Source organism: Rhinoderma darwinii, chromosome 6 (assembly GCF_050947455.1).
Source record: "Rhinoderma darwinii isolate aRhiDar2 chromosome 6, aRhiDar2.hap1, whole genome shotgun sequence".
NCBI classification, from domain to species: domain Eukaryota; kingdom Metazoa; phylum Chordata; class Amphibia; order Anura; family Rhinodermatidae; genus Rhinoderma; species Rhinoderma darwinii.
The window spans coordinates 11,962,124-11,974,353 of NC_134692.1; the positions used below are offsets into that span (position 1 = coordinate 11,962,124).

Sequence of the window (12,230 nt, forward strand, 5' to 3'; positions counted from 1 at the left end):
AATTTAAACCTTGCACATTATTAAAGTGATGTCATGAATTATTTCCTGAACAGATGCAAAGTATTTATCACTGATTTTATAAAACCTGAAAAATTCTACTTATCATTTAGCTATAACAAATTACAGCTAATATTTAAAAATAATTATTTTCAAATTTCTTTTAAAGCACAAATCTAGTAAAATTTAAAGATCATAAGATAATATTGCAGTAGTTATATTCTTGTATATAGGGGCAGTATTATAGTAGTTATATTCCTGTATATAGGGGGCAGTATTATAGTAGTTACATTCCTGTATATAGGGGGCAGTATTATAGTAGTTATATTCTTGTATATATGAGCAGTATTATAGTAGTTATATTCTTATATATAGGAGGCAGTATTATAGTAGTTATATTCTCGTATATAGGGGGCAGTATTATAGTAGTTATATTCTTGTATATAGGAGGCAGTATTATAGTAGTTATATTCTTGTATATAGGAGGCAGTATTATAGTAGTTATATTCTTGTATATAGGGGGCAGTATTATAGTAGTTATATTCTTGTATATAGGGGCAGTATTATAGTAGTTATATTCCTGTATATAGGGGCAGTATTATAGTAGTTATATTCTTGTATATATGAGCAGTATTATAGTAGTTATATTCTCGTATATAGGGGGCAGTATTATAGTAGTTATATTCTTGTATATAGGAGGCAGTATTATAGTAGTTATATTCTTGTATATAGGAGGCAGTATTATAGTAGTTATATTCTTGTATATAGGGGGCAGTATTATAGTAGTTATATTCTTGTATATAGGGGCAGTATTATAGTAGTTATATTCTTGTATATAGGGGCAGTATTATAGTAGTTATATTCTTGTATATAGGAGCAGTATTATAGTAGTTATATTCTAGTATATAGGGGCAGTATTATAGTAGTTATATTCTTGTATATAGGGGGCAGTATTATAGTAGTTATATTCTTGTATATAGGGGGCAGTATTATAGTAGTTATATTCTTGTATATAGGGGCAGTATTATAGTAGTTATATTCTTGTATATAGGGGCAGTATTATAGTAGTTATATTCTTGTATATAGGGGGGCAGTATTATAGTAGTTATATTCTTGTATATAGGGGCAGTATTATAGTAGTTATATTCCTGTATATAGGGGGCAGTATTATAGTAGTTATATTCCTGTATATAGGGGCAGTATTATAGTAGTTATATTCTTGTATATATGAGCAGTATTATAGTAGTTATATTCTCGTATATAGGGGGCAGTATTATAGTAGTTATATTCTTGTATATAGGAGGCAGTATTATAGTAGTTATATTCTTGTATATAGGAGGCAGTATTATAGTAGTTATATTCTTGTATATAGGGGGCAGTATTATAGTAGTTATATTCTTGTATATAGGGGCAGTATTATAGTAGTTATATTCTTGTATATAGGGGGCAGTATTATAGTAGTTATATTCTTGTATATAGGGGGCAGTATTATAGTAGTTATATTCTTGTATATAGGAGCAGTATTATAGTAGTTATATTCTTGTATATAGGAGCAGTATTATAGTAGTTATATTCTTGTATATAGGGGCAGTATTATAGTAGTTATATTCTTGTATATAGGGGGCAGTATTATAGTAGTTATATTCCTGTATATAGGGGGCAGTATTATAGTAGTTATATTCCTGTATATAGGGGCAGTATTATAGTAGTTATATTCTTGTATATAGGGGCAGTATTATAGTAGTTATATTCCTGTATATAGGGGGCAGTATTATAGTAGTTATATTCTTGTATATAGGAGCAGTATTATAGTAGTTATATTCCTGTATATAGGAGGCAGTATTATAGTAGTTATATTCTTGTATATAGGAGCAGTATTATAGTAGTTATATTCTTGTATATAGGGCAGTATTACAGTAGTTATATTCTTGTATATAGGGGGCAGTATTATAGTAGTTATATTCCTGTATATAGGAGGCAGTATTATAGTAGTTATATTCTTGTATATAGGAGCAGTATTATAGTAGTTATATTCTTGTATATAGGGGCAGTATTACAGTAGTTATATTGTTGTATATAGGGGCAGTATTATAGTAGTTATATTCCTGTATATAGGAGGCAGTAGTATAGTAGTTATATTCTTGTATATAGGGGCAGTATTATAGTAGTTATATTCTTGTATATAGGGGCAGTATTATAGTAGTTATATTCCTGTATATAGGGGGCAGTATTATAGTAGTTATATTCTTGTATATAGGAGCAGTATTATAGTAGTTATATTCCTGTATATAGGAGGCAGTATTATAGTAGTTATATTCTTGTATATAGGAGCAGTATTATAGTAGTTATATTCTTGTATATAGGAGCAGTATTATAGTAGTTATATTCTTTTATATAGGGGCAGTATTATAGAAGTTATATTATTGTATATAGGGGGCAGTATTATAGTAGTTATATTCTTGTATATAGGGAGCAGTATTATAGTAGTTATATTCTTGTATATAGAGGCAGTATTATAGTAGTTATATTGTATATAGGAGCAGTATTATAGTAGTTATATTCTTGTATATAGGGGCAGTATTATAGTAGTTATATTCTTGTATATAGGGGGCAGTATTATAGTAGTTATATTCATGTATATAGGGGCAGTATTATAGTAGTTATATTCTTGTATATAGGGGGCAGTATTATAGTAGTTATATTCCTGTATATAGGAGGCAGTATTATAGTAGTTATATTCTTGTATATAGGAGCAGTATTATAGTAGTTATATTCTTGTATATAGGGGCAGTATTACAGTAGTTATATTCTTGTATATAGGGGGCAGTATTATAGTAGTTATATTCTTGTATATAGAGGGCAGTATTATAGTAGTTATATTCTTGTATATAGGGGCAGTATTATAGTAGTTTTATTCTTGTATATAGGGGGCAGTATTATAGTAGATATATTCTTGTATATAGGAGCAGTATTATAGTAGTTATATTCTTGTATATAGGGGGCAGTATTATAGTAGATATATTCTTGTATATAGGAGCAGTATTATAGTAGTTATATTCTTTTATATAGGGGGCAGTATTATAGTAGTTATATTCTTGTATATAGGGGGCAGTATTATAGTAGTTATATTCTTGTATATAGGAGCAGTATTATAGTAGTTATATTCTTGTATATAGGGGGCAGTATTATAGTAGATATATTCTTGTATATAGGAGCAGTATTATAGTAGTTATATTCTTGTATATAGGAGCAGTATTATAGTAGTTATATTCTTGTATATAGGAGGCAGTATTATAGTGGTTATATTCTTGTATATAGGAGCAGTATTATAGTAGTTATATTCTTGTATATAGGAGTCAGTATTATAGTAGTTATATTCTTGTATATAGGGGCAGTATTATAGTAGTTATATTCTTGTATATAGGGGCAGTTTTATAGTATTTATATTCTTGTACATAGGAACAGTATTATAGTAGTTATATTCTTATAGCAATTTCTTTCTTCTCCATAAGAATTTGTATTACAGCAGTATGTGCTGGTTTAGTTAAGGTATTTAACTACATTTTTCATAGGTGGCAGACACATTTTTGTTTAAGAAATTGTTAATTCCCCAATTCTACTATCATCTTATACACTGTATATTACTCAGCAGGGGGCGATAAGGAGCACAGAAAGCTTTTTTTTTTTTATGAAAAAAGGGAAATCTAATGCCTGATGGGAGCAACATTCAGAATGGAAAACATTTAAAAAGGTTATTTTATTTTTGTTTTATTTTTCACGTGCCAGCCAATTACTTACACACAATTGCTGCATATCTGCTCAGGGAATGCTCAGGACATACTGCTTTCTAGGAACTCTTTTTAGCTTTGCATGCAGGGTATAGTGCCTAAAAAAAGTATTCACCCCCTCCCCCTAGGACCTTCTAAAAAGCTGTCTGTAAACTATAGAGATGAATATGGTACATTGTGCAAACTGAATGCATATGTATTGATTGAGCTGCAGAAAACCCATATGTCCAAGCAAAAACATTCTTAATAATTGACATTAACACTTAGATTACCTTCACCTCAACGAGCAGTTGCACGGTAATGCAAAGTCTAATCTGATGCACGACTAATACAAGCTCAGGTACAGCACTGTCTATATTGTTACACCACCGTCTAAATTGTTACACCACTGTCTACATTGTTACACCACTGTCTACATTGTTACACCACTGTCTATATTGTTACACCACTGTCTATATTGTTACACCGCTGTCTACATTGTTACACCATGTCTACATTGTTACACCACTGTCTACATTGTTACACCACTGTCTACATTGTTACACCACTGTCTACATTGTTACACCACTGTCTACATTGTTACACCACTGTCTACATTGTTACACCACTGTCTACATTGTTACACTACTGTCTACATTGTTACACCACTGTCTATATTGTTACACCACTGTCTATATTGTTACACCACTGTCTACATTGTTACACCACTGTCTAAATTGATACACCACTGTCTATATTGTTACACCACTGCCTTCTTTGTTACACCACTGTCTACTTTGTTACACCACTGTCTACTTTGTTACACCACTGTCCATATTGTTACACCACTGTCTGTATTGTTACACCACTGTCTGTATTGTTACACCACTGTCTGTATTGTTGCACCACTGTCTATAATGTTGCACCACTGTCTATAATGTTGCACCACTCTCTATAATGTTGCACCACTCTCTATATTGTTACACCACTGTCTATATTGTTACAACACTGTCTATATTGTTACACCACTGTCTATATTGTTACAACACTGTCTATATTGTTACACCACTGTCTACATTGTTACACCACTGTCTACATTGTTACACCACTGTCTGTATTGTTACACCACTGTCTGTATTGTTACACCACTGTCTATAATGTTGCACCACTGTCTACATTGTTACATCACTGTCTTTAATGTTACACCACTTTCTACATTGTTACACCCCTGTCTATATTGTTACAACACTGTCTATATTGTTACACCACTGTCTATATTGTTACACCACTGTCTATATTGTTACACCACTGTCTACATTGTTACACCACTGTCTACATTGTTACACCACTGTCTACATTGTTACACCACTGTCTACATTGTTACACCACTGTCTATATTGTTACACCACTGTCTATATTGATACACCACTGTCTACAATGTTACACCACTGTCTATATTGTTACACCACTGTCTACATTGTTACACCACTGTCTATATTGTTACACCACTGTCTATATTGTTACACCGGTGTCTGTGCTGCCATTTTTAATACATAGAAGGTAATATTTATAAATGTATGTCATAAAAATAACAAGCAAACACCCCAAACATAAACATTACAATAGTATATCAATATTTCCCCATAACCAGCCCAGCAAAAATCATATCTAGATAAAATATAAATAAAAATTATCAAACCGTTCAAAATGGAGCTCAAAGACACCACTCCATCCAATGGGGCCAACCAATAGGAACGCTAGCTGATGGTATGTCTTACTACAGCCAATGGAAGGGGCATTAGGGACCATGAACAATGAAACTAAGAATAGAGAAGAAGAATGTGAATAACCAAAGAAAAAGAAGGGGAGGAATAAAGAAAAGTGGGTAACGGAAGGGGGTGTTGGCGAGAGCAATGTTTAGAGGTATAATCAGCATACTTTAAGTGGCCACATCATAAGAATGCGCCAAATTTATAAAGCGCTTGTAACATACTTTACTCCAAAAATGACAAGTCAGACATATCATGTAGTTCAGAAGGGTTTTCTAAAAGGCAGAATGTGTCCCAAATTCACAACTATGTCCATTCATCATTTTTGTGACTTTTTGTCCCATAATCTCTTGATTTATTTTTTTCTATTGTTTCAAAGCAATGGGGTTTAGATTTGGTAAGTGATGTGTGGAGATGGATGTGTCACCTAAATTTGAGGAAAACATAATCACACTTCTATGGAAGAATACTAACATTGTTAAATGCCATAAAAAACTGAATTGTTGTCAAGTTTGAAAAATTTTCATACACCCTATTAAGGAATTCTAAAATAATATCGGGGGGTCCTCTATTCAGGATCCTCAGCCCTTGGTCAGAGTGGAGAGCGGTTACATAGAGCATCTCTCTCTCTGGAGGACCTGTCCTGTATTACACAGACAACATATTGATATAAATGGGCACTGTGTAATACTTCATTTCTCCTGTGGTGGCACTGCAGGGTAATTGTACACTTACTGCCAGGTCTTCCTACAGATTAGAGCTGATCGCTGGGGGTCCCAGCAGGGGGACACTTTGTGATCAGCTTATTGTCAAGGGGTGCTTCTAGTAAGTAGGGGTTGTCCACGATGGAAACCTCTTTAAAATGTAAAACTCCCCAGAAACGTTATTGGTTTCCTTTCAAAAGAATATAAAACACCTCTATGCAGTAGCTTAGTCTCAAGTCTGAAATGCGTCAGCACTTCCAGGTTATTCTTTTAACATAAGCTATGAGCTGGAAATGTTCTCCTCCTGACGTGGACCTTTTCTATATTACTTCGCCCTCTGGTTTATAACACACCATAAATAACATTACAAGAACTACACATTTTATGTGAGATGTAGTGACTGCAAACTATTCACACGGACTGGGAAACATGGCACGGTCCAGGCAATTTAAGAGGGGACACACCCATTATGGTCAAAGATGTTCCTAGAAGATTTTTAGCTATTATGTGATTCTCGACCCCGGGACACTTAGTATGTGTGTGTCGCTTTCGCTTTTGTAAGGTAATGAGGCTCTACACTTATCCTGGGAGAGTATACAATAGAATAAGTGACGCAAGAATTTGGGTAAAATTCTAAATATTTAGGCGTAACTCTATTTATTACTATAAGACTTGGAGATATTAAAGCACATGGGGGGGATTATTAAGGCTACCTTTTTTATACACCAGTCTTAATATAAAGAGCGCTTGAGTAAATGTGCCTAATTTATCAAGTGGTGCACCCATCTTAATAAATGGGTCACATTTCTGGCCATCCATCCATCCATCAGAAAGTCTAATCCGTGCCAGCTACAAGCTAACGTAGATTTGTGCTATAATTGACGCAAATTTTTGGTAATATTAATAGTACATTTTTTGGGCCGCAGGTGGTCCCTCCCCTCCTTCTAAGCCCCACCCACTCTTCTGAAACGTGCCGCAGGCAGCAAAAAAATGTAAGATTCACAGAAACAAGTTTTTGAGCAAATGGTCACTTTTTCACTGCAAAAATCTGGTTTAGAATGTTTTAATTCCCCCACAATGTATTGACCTGATTTTTCTACCTTTTGACTGCCAGAGATCCGGCACATCTTGAAATTCTAAACAAGATGAACCACGCAGAGATGAAGAGGTGGGAGGAGACAGGGCAGGGGCTATGTGTTTTTAAATGGAGCCCGGGTGACTTTGTGACAGATCTAAAGATAATATCATGATAGAGCAAGAATAATTCTCATTGCAGCTGAAGTTTGATTTTTGACCAGAGATGTCTGGTCAGTGTCTTTTTGGGTGGAGTATGCATTCAGCCGATCATTTCATGGAGGTGTTTGCAAGTTATGGAAAGTGACGAAGGAGAAGTCCAGAAAACACCTGATCTAGGTCTGGGTATCAACAAAATTCATTCTCATAGGTCTAGTCTTCATTTTACAATCAGTGCCCACCCATAAATGGACACAAATCAGTAGTCCCATATAGAAGGGCTGGTTAAAGTGGGTGGCATATTGGGCCATTGCCTAGGGCCCCTGTTTCCTTGGGGCACCCTGAAGTCCCGGACACTCAGAAATAATCTGAGGGTGGAGCATTTACACTTCGACTGCTCCGGACCACCAGAAACGTTACCATCAACCATTTCACAATTTAGACATTTTATGGCAGTATTGTGTGGAAATGATATGGAAGTGCTATATAAGAACTATATGGTGGTATTATTTGGATAATAGGGGAATTATTTAGCATTGCATGGCGGTATTATTTGGGCATTGCATAGTATTATTTGACATTGCGTGGCAGTATTCAGGTATAAACCGCTGTCTAAAAATGGCGCGCAGGGGGCCCTGCTTTACTTGTAGCCCCAGGCCTCATTTTTTTTGTATAAAATAGGCCCTGCCTTATAGGCATTACAGGCCTGAACAAATAAGCACTATTCCATCTAAATTGTTACAATCAGAACATATGTTACCCAGTTGTGTCCATTAACAAGCCCAATGGTCTATTATAGTTCCCCATGCACAATACTGATGGATATGGATATAAATTCTAAAAATATTGATGCCCTACTAAATTTTGATTTTAATAATTTACAAAGGTCAATCTAGAAAATTCTCCAAAGACGTCAGTGATCTTATGCTATAAATCATTATATTATATCGTTCTAGTATATTGTCATAGTATATCACTGAACTGAAATAAGACCTCTGTACAGAGAAAAAAAGCTTGGCATTTATAGTTCTTTACTGTCTTGGGTGGCACACAATAAAATTCAAGCTAAATACACATTTTAGTTTTCTGACATTATTTCTACCCAAAATCCAACCAGGGGCCTGTTTATTTTTATACTCCAGCACAGAAGGTATTAAAAACCGTGAATATCTTTAATTTTTACCCTGCTGGAATCTATTTGGTTGCATTGGCTTTACCCACACTATCATTTACGCAATTTTTTTTATAAATAAGCCCCTCAACACTTGCACTACTCCATACTGCCACTAGAGGAAACAGTGAGACTTTAATTTCCTGTACTCTACATCACCCCCAGTGGACAGTTTTATAACACACCCATTTTTTTACCATTAAAATGCTTCTTACCATGAGGACTGTACGAGGGTAAGAATTGTATAATACTTGGATAGTAACAGTGCAGCTTAGTAAGTACAGTGCGGAAACATGGGGCATTTAGCAAATTTCGAGTCATTGTTTTTCTCATTCCCTTGTGTCAATATTGTCTGTTGGATCAATCGTGATAAAGCGGTCTGGCTAATGACCTGAAAAACACATAACCGGGGACTCCGGCTATAACAGAAAATGAAAAAGAAATTCAATTTGGGGCCAAATGACCCTCATTTCCCATCAGGGTGTTCCAGAATCCCCTCCAGATACTAATCTATAAAGCAGGAAAGTGACATCTCTTTGCAGCCATCATAAATGCAACATTCTGCAGACGTGTAATATTTACGCAGCAGCGATTACATACGAGAGTGGTAAATGGCGTGAAATTTAATTATGTCCGTTTCTACAATCGACACAATGTCACAGTTTTTGTATCCGCGTTCGTCGCGACTCCTTCCCGTCATAACAAAACACTTGTCCCCTCATTCATCTCGGCCAAAATTGAGCCGATGACATTTTGAATGTTTAGCTTCTTTCCGTCTCCACATAGAAAGATCCACTACTGAGCCTCCTGCATTTCTCATCCGCTAATTTAATAATGGCGAAGACAAATTAACCCCTCGTGTACCAACAGGAGCGATGAAACGATTCTCATAGTTTAGTCTGACCGTCCTGTATACAAGTGCAGCTTAAGTAATGGGAAGCTGATCCCCGAGGAACTACACTATGTCTAATAGAATCGTTGTAAAATTCTAATGGTGGCGTCTTTAACAATGTATCATAGATAAAATGAATAAACCTATGGGATACAAGCTACTTAGGCAAGGTATAGAGATGTAGCAGAGCTGGCTTTGTCAGTAGCTTTGCTGAGTTTGTCAACAGGCACAGTACAATCTGATATCACTATGGTTAGGACTATAGGTAAACCCACTGCATTGTCCTAATGCAGCACCAAAGAGTTAAAATGCCAAATTTGGCTCTGCTACATCCATGTATGACCTGATCTCACTCCTCTTGTCTAGCTGTGATCAGCCTTGCTGCAAAGGTGCTCAATAGATATCTGCAGTTACAGCACAGCGCTGTGCGATAGGAGGGTTAAATATTTGGGCACAGTCTGGTAATCTGCCTATAGACACAAAAATTTGGCCGCGGGTGAGACAATTGTTTCCCATTTTTTTTGTTTTGCCGGAATACAAAACAAGCCAGCTTTATATTTCTGGTTGCCCCAAATGGGTAATAGTTAGATAATGAACGTAACGAATCGCAACCAAGAGTCCAATAAATCTTTTTGGATCATAGACATACAAATTTCGGACGTGTTACACAAATTTTTGTTCATTTTTTTTGTTGCGTCTACGGGTTAAGTTCAGTCTATACATATGTCAGGTTTTTAACTTTTTAGCACAAGGAGTTTCTTAGACTTCAAGTATGAACATATCTTTTCGGGGAATCAATGATTGACTTCCTATTGATCGGTGCTTCCTTATTATCTCGTTTGTAGGGTGTCTTGTTAAGCAATTGGTTAATTTGGTGCTAATTCTGGGGCTAAAAAATGATAAATAGGACACATTACCAAGCTGTGCCAAGAGATCTAGAGATTGGCATAAAACTAGGGACTCACCACCGAGAAGTTTTGTGCAGTGCAGTTATTCCCACTGAAGTTGCAGCTCTTTAACATCTCCGTCAACTGGTGCCCAGTCCGGTTTACTATTTCCAGCATGTTAGCGGCCGGGTACACTAAATCCGATTCTCTGTGGCCATCCCGATCTTTCGGAGGGAGTCCGGTCAGGTTGGCCAAGTGGTAAATGTCGGCATCGGAGAGAGCGGAGTGCCTGAATCGGTTGATGTTACAGATCGTGACGGCTGGGAAGATCATCTCACCCATGACTTCCTCGTCTAATGTGGTGACATGGGGGTGTTCGAGGTAATACAAGGCACACTTTGCTGCTTGGTAGAGAAAAAAAAACAAGGATGCACAAACTGCCAATGCCCAAAGGCTTTGTTTGATGCCCAGTCTACCCGTCCGGAAGATGTGCCGCAGTCCATGAAGAGTACTGGTGCTGGCAAAACCGGCAAAGTCCCGGGTAGTGGTTGGAACCTCATCTCCGATCAAGCTTTCCCTTTCTCCTTCCTCTTTTTCCTTCTGGCTCTCATCCTCGTCTGCAAACTTGATCTTGCAGACTATCTCGATGGGCATTGGCAATCAAGTTTTCGAGAAACAGGGCTTAGGGGGCTTCAAAACAAGGAGTAACCCCTTCGCCCCGTTCCCCTCGATACGTCCCGGATCACTCCAATTCCAAAGCACTTTTGTAGGATGGGAAAAGGCAGAAGAAAAAGAATCCTTATGTTCTTTTCTTTTCTCCGGTCTCTTCTTTCTTGAAGACTTAAAGCCGGAATCTTCAGAATCCAAGCAATAAGAAAAAGACCGATTAGAGGAAAGCCGGGCAAACAGGAGCAGGAGGCTTTTCCGCTCCTAAGAGCTGTTCAATTCTGCACGGTCCTTCTCCGCTTTAGGTTTCTCTCCCAGTGACTTTGCTTATCTCGGCGAGCACAGCTGCGAGAGGGATAAAAATCTTGTCGTCTTTCCTGCTTTCTCTCCCAGCATCGGCAGCAAGCATTTAAACAAGTGCTAAGACAATCCCCTGTCTGAGAGATGGAATGGGATCCCCATATCACAAGAGAGGAGGAGGAGGGGAGGGGAGGGGAGGGGGGTATGAATATGTGTGTGTGATAGAGCAATATAAATCTGAATGAAATGCCTTAAGCAGCACTGGGCAGTGAGTTGCAGGCAGGCGGAGTGAGGCGGCGGCACACTATGTGCTCCAGTCTGATTGCCACACTTGTTTGAATAACAGTATTGGTGATTCTCAGCTCTCACTGGTGGCTGCAAGGGCCGAGCCAAAATTCTACTGGTCTGTCTGCTCTGAACTACTGACTGGGAGCTTCAGAGCCGTCCTGACATTATTCTAAACAGCGATAGGGATTGTAGGGGTAAAAATGATGAAGAATAGTCATGATATAAAAAATAATAATAATATAAAAATAATATTATAAAAATAATAATAATATAAAAAAATAATATAAAAAATAAAAATAATAATATAAAAAAATAATATAAAAAATAAAAATAATAATAATATGAAAAAAATAATAGCATCACCATACTAATGTGGATATCCTTTTAAATGAATAAAAATTAAGATTTTATTATTATTATTATCGGCACTAGGGATTGTAGTGGTGATAAAAATAATAATTATGGCATCACCATACTAATGTGGATATCCCTATAAATTAATAAAAAAATTATAAAAAATATATATATCAATTTTTAATTATAAAGAGCAATATAG

At 36.3% G+C, this 12,230-nt stretch overlaps 1 protein-coding gene across 1 annotated transcript in view; it reads right to left on the bottom strand.

Annotated features, from left to right (window-relative positions):
* The window catches only part of ASIC4 (acid sensing ion channel subunit family member 4), a 240,528-nt gene extending 228,820 nt beyond the window's left edge, over positions 1–11,708 (bottom strand). The window contains exon 1 of the mRNA XM_075829129.1: positions 10,499–11,708. Coding sequence (XP_075685244.1) covers positions 10,499–11,074 — 576 coding nt within the window. The 5' untranslated portion in view covers positions 11,075–11,708. The remainder of the gene's footprint in view (positions 1–10,498) is intronic.
* Positions 11,709–12,230: the final 522 nt, after the last annotated feature.